At 40.0% G+C, this 22,830-nt stretch overlaps 1 protein-coding gene across 30 annotated transcripts in view; it reads right to left on the reverse strand.

Moving 5' to 3' along the window:
• Positions 1-19,745, reverse strand: part of Rims1 (regulating synaptic membrane exocytosis 1) — a 499,782-nt gene extending 480,037 nt beyond the window's left edge. For 18 of the 30 annotated variants that reach the window (XM_036167430.1, XM_036167434.1, XM_036167456.1 and 15 more), the window contains exon 1: positions 19,258-19,744. In XM_036167430.1, coding sequence (XP_036023323.1) covers positions 19,258-19,421 — 164 coding nt within the window. In that variant the 5' untranslated portion in view covers positions 19,422-19,744. Of the gene's footprint in view, positions 1-19,257 lie in introns of all 30 variants that reach the window. The other 12 variants (XM_036167451.1, XM_036167449.1, XM_036167448.1 and 9 more) reach the window with 2 other exon arrangements.
• Positions 19,746-22,830: the final 3,085 nt, after the last annotated feature.

Here is a 22,830-nt window from a genome sequence, read left to right on the forward strand (position 1 = left end):
GATCCCACAGCCAGCAAAATGACTGAAATACGTCCAATCTAAGAAGAAACCATATTTCACTATGTTATAAGCTTCCAGAGTCAGGCAAAGGAAATCTTTAATCATTCCTTTCTTTACCTTCTCCTCAAACAGTGTACTTTAAAATAAAAACTGTGTTTTCAATAAAACTGTATTTTTCACTTAAACAGTGGAATGCCACCTTAGCTAATGGACATTTGGTCATGTGGACAGTTATTTTTAATTTTCTCTTCACTGGGGTAAAAGTGTATGCACAGAAGTGTCTTTCCCTGATTCTCACAGCCTTCCAGATAACCTTCCTACTTAAAAGTTCTTCACTGTGACTAAATTAACTCTCCCCTGCTGCCTTTTAGATCTCTAAAGACAGATTTGAAAAACCATGCTGACATTGTCTGACCATCCTCCTCATAGTACTTCATCTGCAATTAGAAAGAGGTAGGCCGGCTCCTCACCGAAGCTGCTTCTGTGTTCTGGGACATGAGGGTAACATCAACAATACAGGGAGGGCCAGAAAGAACATTTTGGAGTCCAAATTGCATTTAATCAAAGGTCGAGTCTATACTAATTTTTATCTGATGCAAACAGTATAAATTTTATTACCAGCATAACCAATAATTAAAACCCACTTCAAATAAATTAAAAGCTACTATGACATGTACACTAAAAAAATGGAGCTTCCTGAGAGTTTAATAAACTTGGCAATAACTTACAGAATCATATAATTGTAGTTAATTTTACTGCACCTGTATATTTCCTGGTACAAGCTGGAGCAAAAACACTATCTTAATTAAGCAATTGATAAATGACAATGAGTGGAACATTCTTGAAAACCCAGAAACCCTAGAGGATTGGATTAGAGAAAATGGAATCCCCAGTCAGAATCCAGAAATTCCTCACCTAGCTTGTGATAGGAATGACAGACTCAGATCTCACAAACTCTCAGGTAACTATCCATGTCACAGCAGGAGCCACAAAACACTCGATGGCTCTATCTATCATTTGATGTCAATAAAAGACAGTTCAGAAGTATTTTTAAATGAATATTAAATATGAAATAAAATACAAGAAAAGGATCAAAATACTGATAGGGGAAATCAAGGAAGTTGAAATTAAATAATTTTTTTAACATTCTCATTTTACCCTTTAATCGTTTCTTGTGAGTTTAAATACACTCTTTACAAAACAAACATTTTATTCATTAACTTTGGCTCTGGGTTTTAATTTTCTAAACAAAAATATATGGTGGAAGAAAAACACTGTAAAAATGTTAATTACCAGATGAAAAGGTTCATTTAGGCTTGAGAAAAGCATATTGTAACATCACGCTGAAGGGAAAATAATAGGGGTGCTCAAACTTTACTAATTACTGCACAGCCAACGCAGCATCCTCTGCCTTTCTAAATCTGCTCTTCTGCCTCATCCACAGTTTCTGTTTGGTCTGTAATTCCTCAGAGCCTACAAGTAAATTAAATACCCTATATGCAGCCACTCACATAAAATGAGAAGAGCTGATTGCACCCTGAGAGGCCAGCCCTTTCAGAAGGAGACGTTCATGCCAAGTATTGTCTACCCACATCTGTGTAGCACCTCTCCCCTTTGCAGCAACCCTAAGGGGAATGACAGGAAGAGTTGGATGTGCCCAGCAGGAGTGAAAGTGGCCAAGGGCCAAAGGAGAAAAAAAAATCACTCCACTCTGGAAGTGACTGGCATTATAGCATAGATGTTTCATTTATCTCTTCTGGGAAAATTCACCAGAGAGGCTCTCATATTTATGTCTCCTGGAATATGGAAAAGTAGAAAGCAAAGAATGGTTGAAAGAAGTTAAAATGCCTAAAGCTCCCCAAATTACCCATGAATTCTTCCTGAAAAACAAAAAATGAAAGCAAAAACTAAAAGCCCTAGAGTGCACTTTTAATGGAGGCAGGGATGGAAGGGAATCAGTCTCACTTGACCTGAGAGTCCAGAGGTAAAAGGAACATCTCCATCTTTCATATCCCAAAAATCTTCTTACCAATTACATGGGGAGATTTAGCTGCACCTAGTATAGTAAGGGCAAATGCCAGTCTCTTTAATTTCATAGCTGAGGACAAAACTCAGGATGTGCTTCCAGGGTTATTCTGAGTCTTCTGTCATCTCCATACCAAATATGAAGAAAACACCTCTTTCAGAAAAATTTCAAAACACTGACATAAGAAATATATTCTCTTTAATCCCAGCACTCAGGAGTCAGAGGCAGGTGCAACTCTGTGAGTTTTAGGCCAATCAGGTCTACACAGCGAATTTCAGTACAAACAAGGCTACACAGAGAAAACCTGTCCTAAAAAAAAAAAAAAAAAAAAAGAGAGAGAGAGAGAGAGAGAGAGAGAGAGAGAGATTCTACCATGATTTCAGCAGCAAAACAGACTTCTATTACACACATTTAGTTTTCTTAAGTCAGAAGAAGTTTGACACATACTATACTACACATACACACACACACACACACACACACATTGAGATAGCTAGAAATGGGTGGCTATATGCTGAGTTAGAACAGAGTGGTAATGTTGAGTGTTTTTGCTATTATACCCTTCGATTGTTTTTTATTATTTTTATTATACCTTTGATTTCAGCAAAGATATAGAACTATAATGAATATTTAAAACATATCTTTATAATTCCTAATTTTGTATGAAAATATCAACATATGTCAATACTTCTTTGATCTAATTCCACAGTAGACATATACCTAAGCAACATATTTTTGTATGTTTTTATTTATTTACTTTTGTTTTTGTTTTTGTTTTTTGGAGACAGGGTTTCACTTTGCAGCCCAGAGTGACCTCAATTTTACAGCAATTCTTTTACCTCGGCCTACCAAATGACTGAAATTACAGGCATGTGCTGATTTGAAAGAAAATGGCCCTTCAAAAGGTGTGGCGTTATTGAAGGAAGTATGCCACTGTGGGGGTGGGCTTTGAGGTCTCTTTCTCAAGCTTCATTCTGTGACACTCAGTCTGCTTCCTGTTGCCTGCAAGATGCAGTACTCTCAGCTCCAGCACTATGTCTGCCTCTATGCTTCCCATCATGATGATAATGGACTGAACCTCTGTAAGAGTTGCCATGGACATGGTTTCTCTTCACAGCAATAAACGCCCCCAACTAAGGCAAGGCAGGAACTACTCAGAACAACTTTAAATAATAGTATTTTTTAAGACAGCTTTGTGTGTTTATAAGTGTGTATGTCTGTGTTGTGTTCTTTTGTGTGTTTTTGTGTGTACTAATGTGGGTGTACATGTGAAGGTAAGAAGATAACTTCAGGTTTAGTCTGCATTCCACCTCAACTGAGAAAGGGTCTCCTGTTCGCTGCCTGCCATCTAACCACAGAATCACTAAAATACAGATGTGTGATGACATATGAAGCTTTACATGGATTCGGGGGCATCCAAACTCTGGCCATCATGTTCACACAGAAAACTTAGACCATAAAAGGCATTTTTATATTTATTTTTAATATTTCATTTAGCAAGTATTGATTATATACTTAGGAATTTGATTTACTGTAGATTAGAAAAATCTTCATAATGCATCCTTGTGAAAAAAATTTGAGTATTCTCATTTGGAGGTATTCCTCATGCTAAAAACTTGAAATGACATTTTCTCCAATGCATACAGGCATGTGAAGTATGCATGCAAATTCCCATGCATTCTTCTGAGATGAAAAACTGAAGAAGTGAGCCAGAACGTTTCCTTGCCAAAACAACAAATATGAGGAATTACATCTGTTAGCATAATACAGGTAAACCTGTTCTAATATTCTGCTAAAATAAGGCTTATTGCCCTACCTCAAAAGAAAGCTTCCAGTTCCCTCTATATGTTCCCACATTGTGCTAAAATCCCTACAAGGAATAAGAGTATTTTGGCATAGCACAATGGATGAAACACAGCTCTAATTGTGATCCAAAGTTCCTTTATATAGTATCAACACAGCAAGTACTGGACTTGTAAGCTAGAATAGGGCTCCTGTAGAGTAGATGCACCTACTTTATACTCTAAGAAACATGAATACTGAGTACACAGTATTAAAGCCGAATTGTTATAAAATAATATTAGAGTCGAAAGTTGCTAAGGCTGCCTAAGAATGAAAAGTTGTGCCAAGCGCATTGCAAAAACATTGCTATCTCATTGACCCCTCCTTATGACTTATTCCTTATCCTTATTCCACAAATAAGTAGTACTAGAAGCCTAGATTACTCCAATAAGCATTACATAGTCTATAGGAGAACTGTAGATTAAAATCTAAGCCTCTTTATTTCTGAAATTCAAATCCAGGTACACTTCCCCCTGTACCTCAGAATAATCACTACTAGGAGTGGTAACAGTTTCCATTCAAAAATTATTTTTTATTACCTTCATGATAGTATGTTTTTATAACAGTCAACCCTGGTACAATGGCAACTCTGCTGGGTAACCCTGATCTAAACTATTTCTGTTTTCTTTTCTATGTAGTAGGGTAATAGCAATAACAGACAGTTTTATGAAGTGGTTGTACTATATTACAGCATCATATTGAGTAAGAATTTGAGTTTCTCTGACCCAACTAAAAACATGAGTTATGGAGAAACAGATGATTAATGACTTCTGAGAGAGAGGAAATTAGTTTTCCCCAGGGATGAGCCTCGTAATTGGTTATCTAATATCAAGTGGTCAGATTTGAAATCATATACATATAAGCAACACTAATGGGCTCAGGTTGCATTTGAATAGTGTGTGTGTGTGTGTGTGTGTGTACATGCGCACATGTGCATGTGTGTGCATAAAACAGAAATAAAAGAAAAAGAAGCCATTAATTTGAGAAGGAATATGGGAACACAGGTAGGACTGGGGAAAAGAAAGGGAAAAAGAATGGTGCTAATAGATTTCATTTTAAGATACTTTCAAATGAAAATGGAACGTGGACTATATAGTGAAGCAAAAAGTACTCAAACAAGAAACATAAAAAAGCACTAAACACTTTTCAAACCGTACAATGTTCTCAGTCATGAGGGAAAGGCAGATTTATCTCCTTTAAGATTTTACCTCACTCAAGTCAAAACAGCCAAATATCAGGAAAATAAATGACAGCAAATGCTGGCGTGGATGTGGGGAAAAAGAAATGTTTATGCACTGCTGTCAGAGTATAAACCAGTGCAACCATTGTGGAAGTCAGTCTGAGGGTTCTCTAAAAACTAGAACTAGAACTCCAATATGACCTATCTCTATCACTCCTGGGCATATACCCAAAGCACTTCACATCCCACTACAGACATTTGCAAAGCATAAGCACTGCTGCTCTATTTACTATAGCTAGGAAATGGAATCAACCAAAATGTCTATCAACCAATCAATGGATAAATCAAATGCTGTACACATAACATGCATACACACAATTATTACTCAGCTTTAACAAAAAATGAAATAATGGGATTCACAGGTAAATGAATGAAACTGGAAAAACTTACACTACATGAAGTCACCCAGGCGAAAGGAGGGGAGAGGGGAACAGTAGGGACAGAAATGTGCAAGCAGGGACAATGGGTGGGTGACGAGGAAACAAGATATCGGTGGAAGGTTTTGCCAAAATGAAGTGTGCATGTAAAACCTATATGGAAACATATATTCTCCCACCCCAAGAAAAAAGTTAAATTAGAAGAGATAATAAAAAACAGGTGACATGAAACAAGAAAGGGAAACACTCAGGGTTAAAAGTGGGAGGTGGGGACTGGGGAAAGAGAGGGCAACTCAAAGCTGCACATATATGAATAAACATATGGAGGTCCACAAGTTTTTACACTACTCAAAAATATGAGAGAGAGAGAATGTATGTGTAATACGCGATATATGTGTATGTATATCACATATACCTCTATGCATATGCATATATGTATAATAACTCTCTCAGTTTTTATTTTATCTCCCCAGTCACTGAAGATTTGTTGTCCCCTTTCAAGTCTCCAAAGTGAACTTTCCTTAAGTCTTAACCTTTCCTCCTCTGAACTGTACAACTTGATGACCACCCATAAGGCACCAGCCTCCCATTTACATTTCAAACCCAATTTCTCTTCCAAGTTCCTGATACACAACCTACTTGATTCCTCCTTGTGTGTTTCTCAAAGTCATCACCAAGCTGAGTCTAGTCTTAGGGTCTCCCATCTAACTAACCTTCAGATCATCGCAAAAGCTGGTAGTACCAATCAGAAGTCAACTCAAGCTCAACCCATTAGGAAAAATGGCACCAACTTCAGCCTCAGAAGTGTCTCTCAAATCCGAGCATTCCCCACACACACACACCAACCCCTTGTTTCAATTTCTCTCATCTGAAATTCTGCTGGTGCTCCAGGTAATCTATACATGAGTGTGTTTGGGGCTTTCATTCAACCTGCTCTTGATATGGCATCCAGAGTCATCTTTTCAAAATACCAATGGAGTTGTAGCAAAGCTCTCTTCAATGGATGTCACTTTTAAAGTAAAACAAATAACATAAATAAGAAACAGCAGTCAGGTATGGTGGTGTGTGTCTCCAACCCCAGCTGAAGAAGCAGGGCTCACAACCTCATGGGCCAACCTGGTTATATAGTGAGACCCTGCTCAAAAAACTTATGTGAACATATACATAACTCAAAGTATAATAGGAAAAGCTATCTGAAATCATAAATTATTCTAAATTGTATATATATATATATATATGTATATGTATATATATATATATATATATATATATCAAAGAAGAATTAAAAATTGTAAATGAAATTCCCACAGTTACAAAACACTGATAGAGCATGAACATATAAGTATCATTTTAAAGGAAATCATTTCCTATTTCATAATCCCTGTTCATGATCCACTACGTTTTTTGGTTTTTGTTTGTTTGTTTGTTTGTTGTTTTTGTTTTTTTTTTTCAAGACAGGGTTTTTCTGTGTAGTTTTGGTGCCTGTCCTGGGGCTCACTTTGTAGACCTCACCTTGTAGATCTCACAGAGATCTGCCTGGTTCTGCCTCCCGAGGGCTGGGATTAAAGGCGTGCACCACCATTGCCCGGCCTACTTCTTTAAATAACACTCAAAACACTGATACTCAAAATATACAAAATTAATAGAATTCCCTTAGAGGTTGCTATAACAGGATATAACCCTAGAGAGAAAGCAAAGCAAATTAGCCTTAAAATTTTTGTTTAGATTTGCTGGAGCTATGTGGTGTCAATGAGTAATTCCAGACAAGAACATAAAAATAAGCAAACAAAAAGAAGCCTCTGGGTAAGGCCAAAGAATAAATATAGTGTGTGTTATGCATAGGTCTTATACTAATTAACTGTGAAAGCCTGAAAGAGTTGGAATAATCTTCAGTGACTAATGTGGCAACTGTTATCTTGATTGTCAGTCCTTGGGTTGATACTTCTTTACAGCACTATGTTCAGAAAGGTTCTGTGGCATATTGACACTCACCACAGATGCTCTTCTTAATGCAGAACTTTGCAAGTAAACCAAGTATGTGCCAGTCAAGGACTGGACAGTTGCTAAGTTCCTATCCACATGTAAATGACGGCATGCAGTCTTCAAAATACAGAGCTATGTGTTTTTGTGTCTAGGACTTCAACAGTGGCATATAATTTTTTAAAAACCTGTTGAGATATTATAAAGTGTTGGTCACAGGGCAGGTAACGCAAATACAAAGACAACTAGTAGAATACATCTACCTTCAAGGAGCTTTTAAGAGTCAAAGATTACTTACCTGAGAAGCATTTTTAATTAAAGATAAAATCAATATAATACATTGTGATCATCTGGTCTAATTGTAAATATCAAATCAGAACATGTGTTATGCTTTAGACTCTGACTGGAGTTAGTCATGCTTTCATTAAAATATTCCTAATTAAGTGTGTCTTTCTAGAGGATTACCTTTAAAAATCTATTATCAAATCCTCCCAATTGACAGTCAAATGTCTTTGGAATGCTGTCTTTCAGAAAGCCATGAATGATAAATCAACAACACAACAGACAATCCAAAAATTATATTTTAATTTTACCTTGAAATGTTCAATCCCAAATATTTATTTCCTCATACATTCTGGTCAACCTGCTTCTCTCTATAGTCAAAAGGAAACAGCTCATTCTTTGCTTTCAGAATTTGCTGACTGAATTTCTGTGGTTAGAATAATCATCCCACTCATCTCCTTAGCAGCCTTAGGTGACTCTAGCCCATGTCTTTTGAATCTACTCGTTCATTCACATAGACCATTCAACTAACTGGGCACCTGTTATATGTGTTCCGCATGGATACAAGAAAAACTGATGCCACCCTCAGCAGTGTATTCTTCACTGAGATGAGAATGTTGAGTGAAAATGCTATGAAAATATATGCACAGAAGGCAAGTACTGAGACCAGACTGGGAAGTTTGGGAAGATGTAGCAGATGAGGTGTCATTTAAGCTAATTTTAAAGGCCAGGATAAATTTAGATTGAAAGGAAAATGTCTGATCAAGAGTAATGTATGAGTGGAGTCACCAAACAGTGAAGGAGCAATGAAAATCAACTAAGACAATGGGAGTTGGGGCTGTGTAGACAAAAAACGAAAGATAAAATGACCTGGATGCAGACCCTAAAGTTTCAGCTTCATTCTGGAGTATGAAAGAGATACTCTCTGTGAAACTCAAAGCACCATATTTAGACAAAAAAAGCTAAGAAGTCTATGATAGGTTTCAATAAATTTCAAGTGTCTACAAGTTAAAGAGATATCAAAAAGGGGTTGCAGTAAGAATTCAGAATTTAGCTGAAAATTCAAAATGTATGATTATAGATTTGAGAACCTTTGGCATGCCCTTGCAACTGAAGCCTCCACAAGAGACTTTAGAGAAACTATTCATACAAAGAAAGGAATAACAGGCTGTAGTAGAACCTTTAAGGACGCCAATATTTGAGATTCAAGAAGGGGCAGAATAAAGACATTTAGAAAAATTGAAGGCAAACTAGAAGGAGATGGAGATGCAGACGGCAGAGAAGAGGGCGCTTCAAAATGACCTTCAGCTCTTACTATAATTATCACTCACCTATTCTTACTATTTTTCTAAGTTTTACCAACTGTACAGTATCTGCATCTTGTGGTCTAGAATTGGATGTCTTTGTTTGTTTGTTTGTTTGTTTGTTTGTTTGTTTGTGTTTTCTGTGTGCAAGGCCCAGAGTGTTCACTCTGCTGCCTTTATGGAATGTAGGAACTAGCTCATTCCTCATAACTAGGCTCATTATCAATCATAACTATGTTCTGTATGGACGAGCTGAAGCTGTTTTATAGCCAAACACCATGGAATGTTTTTCCTCATACCTGTGTCTAACCCCAGGTCTCAGACCTTTTCCCACTAAAATCAAGGTTTTACCCTGGGTTGCTATATTAGGTGACAATACATGGCCTAGGGTACAAAATAATCTATAAATTCAAATTATCCACCTAAGATTTTACCTTTTAAATTATACTTTCATTAAAAAAATGATAATGTCCAGATATAACACCAGAGTAGAAGCTATTTATATCTTTTGCTTTTTACCAAGTTTTAATAACCAATATAAAAGAGATTGCTTATATCAATATATTTCTATTTCAAATACCAGGATGTAAAATATATCCTTTTTTTTCAGAAAGAAGGGATTAGTAAAGAATACTTAAGCCCCAATATATTACAATGCAGAGACAACCAAGAAAGACAGATCTGCTAAGCTGTGTGAAAGAAAAAAAAGGGAAAGAGTTACCTTACTTTTCTTCTCATCTGTTTCTACCCAGACACTAAGCATTTTTTCTGACCTTAGCAGACCTCTAAATGTCTGCATATCCTACCTCACATTTAGAAAAAAAGTAGTACATATATATTACTATACATACTGTATTACATTTTTGAAAAAAAATGGTATTTTGATTTGTGCAGATCTTGGAAACTAAAATAGCCTAATTTTTCTAAAATAAAAACTGCAAAAGAAAAATGAAAACAAAAACATCATTTTAAAGAGTTTCTCATTTCGTCTCTTTAGATGACAAGAGCAGAGGTTGGAGAGATGGCTCAGCAGTGAAGAACATTTGCTGTGTGTGGTAGTTTGAAGGCAATTGGTCCCTATAATCTCACAGGGAGGTGTGGCTTTGTTGGAGTAGGTGTGGACATGTTGAAGGAAGTGTGTCACTGTGGGGATGGGCTTCGAGGTTTTCTATGCTCAGGATATTGTCCAGTGTCTCGGTCTTCCTATTGCCTTCTGATGAAGGTGCAGCTAACACCATGTCTGCCTGCATGCCACTATGCTGCTCGCCATGATGATAATGGACTGAAGCTCTGAAATGTAAGGGAGCCACCACAGTTAAATGTTTTCCTTTGTCAGAGTTGCTGTGGTCATGGTGTCTCTTCGCAGCAACTGAAACCACAGCTAAGACACTGTTCTTATACAGGACCCAGATTCATTTGCCAGAACCCACAACTACCTAAAACCCCAGTTCCAGAGGACTCAAGTCCCCCTTCTTTCCTCTGTGGGCATTTCTCCACACACAGTACACACACGTTCATTCACATATCATACACACTTACTCATAAAATAGAAGGTAAATAAATCTTAAAATAAGTATAAATGACAAGAGCAGTCATGAGATCCACAATGATTATGCATCAATAACAGACAACTTTAAAATAGCTTATTGTCTTAGTTATGTTTGTGTTGCTATGATAAGCACCCTGACCAAAAGCAACTTGGGAAGGAGAGTATTTATATCACCTTTCAGGTCCATCAAAGAAAGGGAAAGAAATCAAAGTAGAAACTCAAGGCAAGAACCTGGAGGCAAGAACTGAGAAGAGGTCATAGAGGAACACTGTTTACAAACCTGCTTCTCATGGCTTGCTCACCCTGCTTTCTTATACAACCCTGGACTACCTATGTAGGGACAGGGCCACACTCAGTGAGCCAGGCCCTTCCAGTCATTCACTAATCAAGAAATTGCCCCCAACAGACCTGCCCACAGGGCAATCTGATGAACGCATTTTCTCAGTTGAGGTTCCTTCTTTCCAGATGACCCTAGTCTGTATTAAGTGACAAAAACCTAGCCTGACCATTTGGTTTCTTGAAACTAAGACTGTTCTTCAAAGATCAATGAACAATACTTCAGGTACAGAAATAAAAGCTGATAAGTAATAAACAATTTGAGGTCTAGGTAGAGCAGGGAAACCTTCATCAGTAACTGCCACGGTACTAAGTCTTACTTGTTAATATATATCCATATTAAATATGACAGCCCATTAAAAGACACTAAATAGCATAAGATATCTACATGGCAGTATAGACACTTTAACTGGTTTTCAATGCACATGCCTTCTCTATATAAACATAATAATATCTTCCAGACAAGTAAGTTAACTTAATGATGAGTAATAAAAAAAAAGTACTAAACAATGTATAAATCATTAACTGGGTATTATCATCTATATTATCTCAGTTGCATTCATTATACTACTTTAAAATAGCTAATATTCTAATTAAATGCCTTAATGACTTACAAATTACATAAGATTCTTTTCAACAATATTACATTATCTTACTACTTAAACATCAAAGGGATTATCAAAATATTACATTCTAAAATCAATTTAAATGAATTCACACTCCAGGGATATGGTCTCTAACTGCAGGCTGTACTTTTGCTAGGCTCAAAAGAGAATTTTCACAGACAATTCTGTATGCAGTTGTAACTTATGACTACTATTTGAAAAAATGATTGAAAATATGCATCTAGTCTTGCCATAAAAGAAGTATCCATTGAGGTTCTATGAAATGTGGTGTCTCATTTTCAGCAAATCATTACTGTTAGCCAAACTATGATTTTCAAGATTCTATACCCCTTGTTTGCATGACATACTGCTCTGACAAATTTTAAGACTTTTAATTGCTTGCTTTTCAGTGATTTGATACAAATAATTTGGCGCAGAAAAAGAAAATCTATAAAGAGAAAAAGATAATCTAATTTTTCATCAAAGTTAATACTTAAAAATTGACAATATGAAGCACTATCCATAGCAAGAAATTGTTACAAAAATGAAGGCAAATCAATATATAAGCTGCTCTCCCTTTAAGCAACTCTAGTTTTCCTTTAAATAAACATTTATATGTATAGGAAGCTTTCACAAAGTAGCAACAGAAACAGGAAAGCCCCAGGCCTATTCTATAGTATAGTCCCTTGCTGTCAGCCATTTGACCTAGGTCAAAATAAATAAATGTACATAAGCCTGATATAAGAATGTGAAACTATGCATGCAGAGAACATAATGCATTTCATACTGAAATTTAAAAATGTTAAATGCATATGTTACATTATCTAACAGAAAGCTAAAACGATAAACTACTTGAAAAGTAGTCCATCATTCAATGTTAAAAATGAGACATTTTACACACTCTGTGACACAGAAGTTAACACTCTTGGTTTTTTTTTAGTAAAAGATAAGAAAATTACCCTAAGAAATTACCCCAAGCTAATTTTTCTTCTCATTTTGAATTAGGTTTGCCTTGCTGTTATTTCAGAATTTACTATTTTCCCATTACTTTTTATGCTATAAATATTTATGAGCTATTTAATGAGAAATAATGAAAATTATAACTTCATATCAGGCTCTGTGATTACTTTACCTTTTAATCCCTTACCAAATTCCCACACTGGTGTGAGTGTAATCCTGGTCACACTGCCTTCACAACACTATGGGTGGGGCAAGCTCCAACAAGACTTCCTCCTTAAAAGCCCCAAAACCTTCAGAAACCACAAGGAGGGGTGAATCTGGGGGTCACTCACATTCTCAAAGAGTAAAGGCAGTAAGAGAAGTATCTTTGGGTGCAGTAATTTGAAGTTTAAATGTGTTTCTGTTTCACCATATTAAAGCCTCGTAAATTACAAGGACAGACCTTACAAGTCCCACTGTATACAGCAAGCTAATAAATTGAATGGGAGGACCTGATAATGTTTATATATACAGAAAGTGATAGTATGCAGCACAGGGTGGTGAATGTCTTTAATCTCAGCACTCAGGAAAGAGGCAGGTGGATCTTAGAGTTGGAGGCCAGCCTGGGTCGACAGAGTGGTCTACAGAGTGAGTTCTAGGACACCCAGGGATACATGGATAAGCTCTATCTCAAAAAAGGAAAAATCAAACAAAGAAAAAAAAAAACCAACTACTACAATAATAAATAAGACCAAAACCTGGTTCAGTATTCTATACAGCAAGCCAGTGTCAACCTTTCAGACCATGGAAGTTTTTAAGTGGTAGGAACTACACCAGCAATAAGCTATAAGAACAGTGACTCTATTCTACCCACACAGCCCATTGACTGGCCCAATTTTAATGCATGACATTTTAATACCTGGTCTTATTGTTGAATTAACTACCATCATTCTATGAATAGAAGTATCCTACCTGATAAATAAAATTCATAACAGTAGGACTGAAAGGAGAGAACCTCAAGTCGAGGAGAAAAGTGGCCAAATACTACTGTATTAGGGAGAGCTGTGTGTGAGAGAGCAAGCAGGTGAGGGAAACAGAAGTTAGGGAGATGTATGTGCTCAGAAAAACACAAGGGATTCCACCAGCCACACTTGGTTCTCCTGCTGCTTAGAAGATTTGCTGCTTAGACGATTAGTCTAGATTCTCAGACTAAATGCCATAAGCAAGGGGCCAGGAAACCAAAGTTCTAAAAACGTCCCTCGTGTGAGGAAGCAAACTAACACAAATAGGCTGGACTGCTTGTCAAGAGCAGAGCACGGATGAATGGCCTTTGTAAGCATCCAGCAAGATGCCTGATATGTAGAAAAGTACATGCTAGCTTCCTACCCACAACAGATGAACCAAAGAGACCATAATCCCTTTGCCCACTCTTTTTATCGACTCTTAATAAACAGTGAAGGCTGGAATCACTGGATAAGGAGTTTGAGGTTCTATTACTCCAGTTGCCTTGTGCTTCAGGGAAGTTTCTTCAACTCCCAAGACCAAATCTAGAATATCCAAACTCATCTCACAAGATCCAATGTTCAAAGTTGTTTAAAAATAGAACATAAACCATTAAGGTAAATGAAATTCAACACAATGGCACTTTTATAATCCATGCAAAACAAGCTCATCCATATGCTTCTTATAGACATGGGAGAATAAAGTGTTTCAGGAATTCACACTGATGTCTTTCTAGGAGGTTTTGGACTGGTTTGCACAAGCCAGCCTTCCTGTTGAACAAGTTGAACAAATGACCTTTAGGAGAGGTTGTGTTTCTATTACTCAAGTTGGCAGTGGCCCAGTGATCATACTGATTTGCATACCATAGAGTACCTCAAATTTGGTCATATAAATACATAAATGGTAGTGTTCCATTAAGAAAGAATATACACAAGTAATAAATAAATCACCACAGATCAACCAAAACCCAATGGTTTTGTATCTTTCCATTATTTTTGACACTATCTTATTTCTTTCATCTTTTTGTAACTTCTCTTTTCTATATATTTTTTCTTCCATGAACATTTGGGAACTTCGTGCTGTATGTACATTTGTTAAGACACGTCATTGTTAAAAGTGAAAAAAATCCCTACCTAGTTCAGGGTTAGCCTTCCCAGGGTCTAACCCCACTTACTAACAGTGAGGACCAGGACTGATGCCAGCAAGTGGGCTTGCTCCTCCAGTCTCTTTTGCCTAACAGAACATCTTGAATTCAGACGCTCACATTCTGCCACTTTCACTCTTCACTGCTCATCCTTTTCCTTTTTCTTCTCACCCATGCTTTTACAATGGGATACCATATGCCTCGGTCTAACGTGAAACTTTTCGTCAACAGAAATAGTCCTATATCATCATCACCCCTCCCTAGTCTCCCTAAATCTATATTTCATTCTTCTGGTTGGCAACTGATGTTTCTCAAAAGTACAATATGGCACGTGTGCGCACAGCAAACGTAATAGTAACTTCTACTTCATCTTCTCTCTAAACAGGTTATAGTGACAGATTCTTGAAAACGAAGGCCCAATCCTCAGCAAGAGGGCAGAGATGCTCAAAGTCGTCTTTGTAGACTAAGTCACATCTTGAGAAGAAGTGTGGAACCCCATAAAGTTATAACAACTTTCTAAGTCATGTTCACACAGTAAGTGGAAGAACTACAAATCGAATATATATAAATGCACCATTCCAAAGACCTTTCAATTGTACTATGATGCTTTTCATTGTCTGTAAATTGGAGGCAGTTCCCTTCCCCTCAATTCTGTGAATCAGTTGAGGTGAACTCAGTCCTGCTCCATTAAGACCAGCAGTGATGTTCTAAGTCAGCTTCATCTGTCAAACCAATTCTCTGAATTGCAAAAAGGACTAGAAATCCTTATAAAGAAAAGATAAATGTTAGAAGCTTCTTTTTGGTTGAGAGACAATGTAGTGCCTCGGGAAACAGCTGTATTCATTGTGAAAGGTCTGGGTTTGAATCCTGGCCGAGCCATGTATGTGAATCAATTTAGGATATCACTGAAACCCTCAGGATTGGGTAACGAGCTGAGATTTGTGAGACGTGGCCTATCTTCTTCAAAGGATGCTGTCAGGATGCAAGCACACGTTGCAAGCCAGCACGGTTCACCCATGTGCTATTGCAACCAATGAGCGTAATGGCTGGCATGCAGTAAATACTAATAAATGTTAGCCAATTTCAGTAACTATTTCAGTATGGTTTTTAATTTACATCCTTGAATTATCCTTAATCTCTACTTCTATTTCGTTTTCTCCTCTCTTCCCTTTCTGAAGCTCATTTCTCTTGGAAGCTTTTATTTAAGAGAAGAAATAAGATTTTATCTCTATCGAGATCTTCTCTGATTTAGGTCCCAGATAACACAGTTTTCCATCTATATAATATATTGGCTCATAATGCCTAGAGACAGGTACTTGAAAGAACATTCATCGAGAAAGTGGGGTTTCAAAAAGGTTCCAGAACACACACACACACACACACACACACACACACACACACACACACACACAGAGAGAGAGAGAGAGAGAGAGAGAGAGAGAGAGAGAGAACCAAAAAATAAGAAATATGTTTTACAAATACTTACATTAAGCATGAAAAACAATTTTTCAGACCCAACATTTTCTAATTATAAAACACTATTACTTAAAATTGGAGGATTTTACAAAAAAAAAAAAATTATGAACATAATGGTGAAGTACTTCCAAATAACTTCACACAATATTCTTAAACTTTTGAGGTGGAAGTAAATTGATTTTTTTCTATTTGTACTTGTTTAATGTCATTATCAAATCTAGATTCAAGTAGTAATTTCACTCAAAACTAACCACATAAATATATTCTAATTTGTATTTTGTAAGATGGGTTTCCAATACCCATCCATTTTCTCATGCTCTCTGTAAGTGTCTGCTATTATACCTTGTGGTAACAGAACTAACACATGACAAGCAGCGTAAGGTGATGGTCTTACACTGATCACAAAAGTAAAATTTAAATCTAATTTCTCTGTTCCCAGAAGTTTAGTTCTGCTTGGGTCTTCTGGAAAAGTAGCTTTTCAGATATGTTATATGTTGGCTCAAATATTGCCACAAACTCTTTTTCTCTTTTAGCAAGTATTTCAAAGGCCTGTGTAAAGCATCCTGTTTTCCTATCATGTTTCTTGGGCAAATTTAGAAAAAGCCACCACCCATGACTAGATGTCATTAAGTGCCCCTTACATACGTGTCTTCTGAACGGCTCCTATGACCCCCTAGTTTCTAAGACACCAAGTTCCTTCTAGGAAAAAAGTATAGCACTGTCTCACTAACTGCAGACACCACGACAGGCTTACATGGAAGCACACCAGCATTCCAGAACACTCACAAACCCACCACTGCACACAAGGCCATGCCATTAGCAGAGAAGGCTGATTGATAAAGTTAATGCAGAAGTCCAGGATTATCGGGAGCTGTTGTATAACAGCATTACATGCTGCAACATTATGTGAAATCGTGCCATCAAGGAATAGTATTTGCAAACCCGAGGAAAACAAGAAAATGATATGCTGGCCATGAGCAGCGGGGCAGAGCTTTTAATTTCTGCTTCTCCATGTAAACCCATAGAATATTATCACTGACCTGAGGTAGTTTGCAGGTTTGCAATTCTGTCCTGAAACTCCTCCACTCTCATTTAAAAATACATCACTCTCCACACTGCTTCCAACAGCCAATAAAGAAGCATGATGGCCACTACTTGCACTGTGCCTCCCTCTCCTATCTGGACTTGGTCAGGCAGCAGCCCATATTTATCACTAGCTGCTGGAGGCCTCCATCTACCTGCTGTCTGCAGTGAGACCAAAAGAAAACAGCAGCAAATCTGCAAATGTTAGCCAATGGGATAGTATCCAGGACAGGTGGCAGGGGCTGCAGCAGTGAGGACAGATGGACGGACAACCACACAGACAGACAGCAGCACCATTAGACACCATCCATTACTTCCAGGCTCAGAAGAGGGGAAGCCTGCAGCACCAGGGGACATCATTCTTCCACTAGGGACAGGAAGCAGATTAAGGAGGGTTCTGCCTCCCTCAAGCTGGCAGGCTTAAAGTATTTGTTTTTTTGGATGAGAAGGAGCAGGGAATTCAGAAACCTGCTGCTCTTACAGAGCCAGACCAGCTCTGGCCTTCGAAGTTAATGGGCTTTTATTTTCCCAGAGTCTATAATGAAAGAGGAAGAAGAATGACTGAATCTTTACTATTTTGCTGTGGCCGGACACCCACAGCTCTCCCTCCTTACTCTTGCTTGCAGTTGCTTTTGATTGGGGGACCCATAGTCAGAATGCAGCTTCTCTTAGTCTTCCCCTGGTTGGCTATGCGGCACAGAAGGGAAGGGGGCACCTTCCCAGACAGCACCTTCCCTTCAGTAGGCAATTCTGGGGAGTGAGAGACAGGCCACCTGGGTGTTCTCTGTGCCCTGGTGTCACCCCCTGCTCCCTCTCGACACTTCCCTGCAAAGAGCTAACTCCAGATGCAACAGGTTCCCTTTGGCTCTTCATACCAATTGCCTGCCCCAAATACATCTTCTACATAAGCAAAGGATACCAAGACATCAGTACCAGTCAGGGTATATCTACATCCCTCCACCCCAGAGAGGGAAACTTTACTGAATTTCTGAAGACTTCCCAAGGGAAGCCAGAGTTGAAATCTCCTTTAGCTCCACTCCATGGGTGAGGCTGAGGAGTAAGCAAAGCCCACCCTGGGTGGCAGTACTTGCAAGCAGTTCCGAAGCAAACAGCAGCAGTGTGTCACACACTTCTGCACCACTAACAACCAACCCTATCCTCTCCTCATCCCCAGGAAAGTGGGGCACCAGGCAGAGGTCCCTGGAAGGGTTGGATGGGTTCTAAAGACAGGAGTGTGCAGATACTCAACTCCTGTCTGCTTCCTTCGGGAACTGAGAAGGCCCCAGAGGTCTCTTGGAAGCCAATAATTAGAAACCCCTATTTTCTTCAGGCCAGGGTTGTCAGTCAGCCTCTGTCCTCATCACAAACTTTGTACTGCCAATGGCCTTACATATGGATAAGAAAATGTGTCTTCATACAGTTATTCTGTATCGAAGACTAGGAATAAAAGGTTAAAGAGGAGCAGGAAGGCAGGTTACCAAAGATGGCAACTGCCCAAATAAAAGACCCAACCTTGCATTGTAAATCAATGAGTACCAAAACGAACACTAAAAATAAGCATTTTTATTATATAAATACCAGCACCCTTCACTGTTGTAACTCAGATCTGCTCAACAACTCCAAAGAGGAGCCTGCCCTCCTCAACTCAGCACCTCCACCACCACCCTTTTCTCTACTGACCCCCTAGTCCTTAATCTGCCCTCAGCCCAGGGCCCTTCCACTGGGTGGGATCAGCTTTACTCAGCTCCGCATATCTCGCCCTAAAGTGGTCCTCCTGTCCACCTAGTGCCCCTTGGCATTCCTGACTCAAGCTATCTTCCTGGGGTCCTAGATTCCTGGCTCTGTAGGGTCCTCTCCTTCCTTTAGACTGCCAAATCTCTATCCTGCTCAAGCCCGGGGGCGGGGGGGGGGGGGCTAGCCCCAAGGTGGGCACCTCTACCCGCACCCCTGCACCCTCGCCAGCCCCTCCCCCACACTCAGCCAAGAGTGAGTGTTGAATGGACGGATGGAGTCACCACCACCACCGAGGCATGGATGGCGCGCCTTCCTGGGGGGGTGGGGGGTGCGCTTACTTGAGCATGGCCTCTTCTTTTTCCTCCTCTTCCTTCTGCCGGTCCATCACTGCCATGATAATGTTCCTCTCCTCCTCGGTCAGGTGGCTCAGGTCGGGCAGTTCTTGCATAGGGGGAGGCACCGTAGGTGGGCGAGGACCGCGGGGCCCCACGGCCGAGGACATTTTCGTGGCCTGCCCGCCCCCTCGGCTCGCTGGCTCTCGCTCTCACCTTTCAGATTCACGCCCCGCGGCTGCGCCCCTGCTTTCCAAGCTCACAGCGAAGCCCTCCCGGCGGCGGCGGCGGCGGCAGCAGCGGCGGCAGCGGCAGCAGCAGCGGAGCCGGGGACAGCGAGGACCCAGTCTCTCATGATGCTCTGCCTCCCGCCGAGCCCGGATGCTGCCTTTGTTTGGGTCGCCCTGGCGAGGCTCGGGGCCGCCTGGCCGCCTCCCGCAGCCCAGCCTCGGCCGGCGGGGGCGGGCAGGCGGAGGCGCGGCGAGGGGGCGAGGGCTGGCACTGGGCTCCGAAGCGGGGCCGGGCGCGGGCTGGGCTGGCGGGCCGGGGGCGGGGCCGGGCCGGGGCCGCCCGACGCTGCTGGCTCGCGGGCTCCGCTGCCTCCAGTTTGGGGCTGCGGGAGGGAGAGAAAGAGAGTTTGGGTGTCAGTTAGGCGGAGTCTCGGAGCTTCGCTCCCGGGTGATGCTGCTGCTCTCGCAGACATAAGCTGCCAGCCACTCAGTCCCGGAGCCGCTCCGCCCACGGGCACCACCCACCCACTCCCGGGGTCCGAGCCACGCGTGCCCTGGTCGCTTCTCCCCCCCCCCCCCTCCACCACACACACACCCTACGCTCGCCGACGTGCATACTGGGCGGCTCTCTCCCCAGGTACCCCTCACCCTGAGTCATCCTCCCTTTCCGGGTCCTGGTCCATGTCATCCTCCTCAGCCCTATTTCCCCAAGGGTTACATTAATCATCTTCATCCTCGCTACAGTCTTCATCATTGATGCTGTTTGAGCACCCACAGTGTTTGGAACAGCAAGATGGAACACCCTCTAGATCTATTTTTCCCCCTTCCTGCCACCATGTCATTCTCCTTTACTCGTCAAGTGTGCACAGCCACAGTAGTGTGTAGTTTTCTAGATAATTTTGGTACACACACACACACACACACACACACACACACACACATCCAACAACCTGAATTCTTCAATCTTCAATGCCACCTCTTTCTTGACGGGTTCTCCCTGGAATTGTTCTGCTATGTATCCTCATTTTCCCTTCAAGATGCCCCACTACACAGTAACTCTAATTTGCCATTTGGGGCACTGGGTAGCCCCATCAGACCGCATAACTGCACTTCGCTGGTCTTGTAAATGGATTATCTACTCTAATTCCTCCAGTGATGTTCGCTATCATCATGTACTCACTTCTCTGCCTCTGTGGATACTTCTCCAGCAACACGGATGCCAGGATAAGAAAAACACCCACCCCTATTGTATTTAGAAGCTTCTGCTCGCTGCCTGGTGCGATGGTAGGCATTAAGGAGGAGTGTCTCTTGCTGATAAAGGCAAAACAATTAATAGACAATTCTTTCAAAATAGGTAATGCTATGGGCTTTGAAACCTGGAGACTGATTTTTGTTAATGCAATTATGAAAGGATCAATAGAGAGAAGGGCTCAAATTGAGCCATTTCCCAGTAAGGATCTCATAGCAATGATGATCAGAGACCTGGTGGGCTGCTCTCCAGGGGAATTCTTTCTGTAGTGCCACAATTAAGATAGTGCTCCTGTCCCTCCTCCAAGCCTAATTTTGTCAACATGAGGAGGAGGAGGAGATGGGGTAGCAGTAGGGAGAGTGTATGAGGCTAAAATCTTGCCTGTTAAATGCAGTTGTTTTCATGCAGACATATGTATTTGAATTTTTCACAGTAATAAAATGCCCACTGCCTCTGTATTAACTTGGTTATTAAGACTTAATCTTACCTCCAGCCAGAGTTCTTGGAATTATTTGAAACAGTGACCACGTCAGCATCCAGGGTGAATGGAGTCAGCTTACCCAGCTAGTGATGTGCAGCAGTGTGTGTGGTTTCTGTGTCTGGCCATTCTTGCTGTCTGACTTTAGACGTATTTAGTCCCACCACACATTCCCTCACTCTATCCTTATAAAATACATATCAAGAGTATTATAACCAAGAGCAACCTTTGGTTCTTCAGTGTTTATTAATACTTTATAATCATCACGTTTATCTACACCACACAACAATGGGCCATTTTTTTATAGCTGTGTCACTTAAGAGGCTGTCACAGAAATAAGTCTGTAGTCCACTAAGTTTTCCACTGATTTTTCGTAAGTACTGATTTCTAACTAGATCTCCACTTTTCTCTAATTAAGCAACTGATGTAACACTCTAAGCAGCATCTTCTTTTCATTAAAATAGTAAAATAAAATAAAATAAAATAAAATAAAAACCTTGCCAGCATTCAGGAGGCAGACCTAGGCAGATCTCTGAGAGTTTGAGGGCAGCCTGGTCTAAGAGGGAGATCCAGGACAGGCACCAAAACTACACAGAGAAACCCTGTCTCAAAAACCAAAAATAAATAAATAATAAATAAAATAACTTGCTTCTCTTCATCCATCACATATTTAAGAAGATAAAAAAAAAGAAAAAAGAAACTAACACTAATGTGAGTTGGTATTCTGGCTCTACCGAGAAAGTCTGACCCTGGCTGGGTAGCCATGTGTGTGTCTGTGGTAAAATGGGATTAGAAGTACTTAGCTCAGAATGGATGAAGAGTATTAAATAAGATGCATGTAAAGTTTTTATCTGTGTGAAAACTACTTTGTATGTGTCTGTTTTATTTCTCTCTAAGTTATTCAGGCACCAGGAGGAGCTGCAATAAAGACAGCTCAGTTGCCCTGCCAGATGTCTAACTGTGGAGTCAACATGGAAATGCAAATAGGCAGGGACAAAGGCCAATCCTCAGGAGGTTCGACGAAGTTGCTTCTCCTGAAATTCTTCTAAAAATATAAATAAAAGAATTATAAAGCCTCAGTAAAAATGAGAGCTGGCTGAGTAAAACTCTTGACAGCAAGTATTTAACAAACAATTAATAACGGTGCTTTAATTTATCTTGCTTGCTATAATAAAGTAACATTGGTGGATAGCTTATGTAACAGGAATTTGTGTTTGAAATGTTCTGAAAGCTGAAAATTCAAGATCAAGATGTCAGCAGGCTTCATTGCTCCAGAGGCCACTCTCCTTGGCTTAAAGTGGCTTCTGCATGTGTGCATCTTTGGTGTCTCTCCCTCCACAAGCAAGAACACCTCTCCTACTAGATAAACACCTGATGTTTATAAACTCATTTAATCTATTTATCTGTTTAGTTTAGACCTTGTGGGAGCTGGTGAGTTGGCTCAGCTAGTAAAGGCATTCATCACTAAGCCCGACAACCTGAGTTTAATAACCAGGGCCAGCATGGTCAAAGAGAACTAGAATGGGCAAATATACAAACAAAGAGATAAATGCAGAAACTAGACAACTCTTGTCTCCAGACACAGTTGTATTTAATGGAACTGGAGGTTGGGACTCCTTGAC

This window comes from Onychomys torridus, chromosome 18, assembly GCF_903995425.1.
Source record: "Onychomys torridus chromosome 18, mOncTor1.1, whole genome shotgun sequence".
In the NCBI taxonomy this organism is placed as follows: Eukaryota; Metazoa; Chordata; class Mammalia; order Rodentia; family Cricetidae; genus Onychomys; species Onychomys torridus.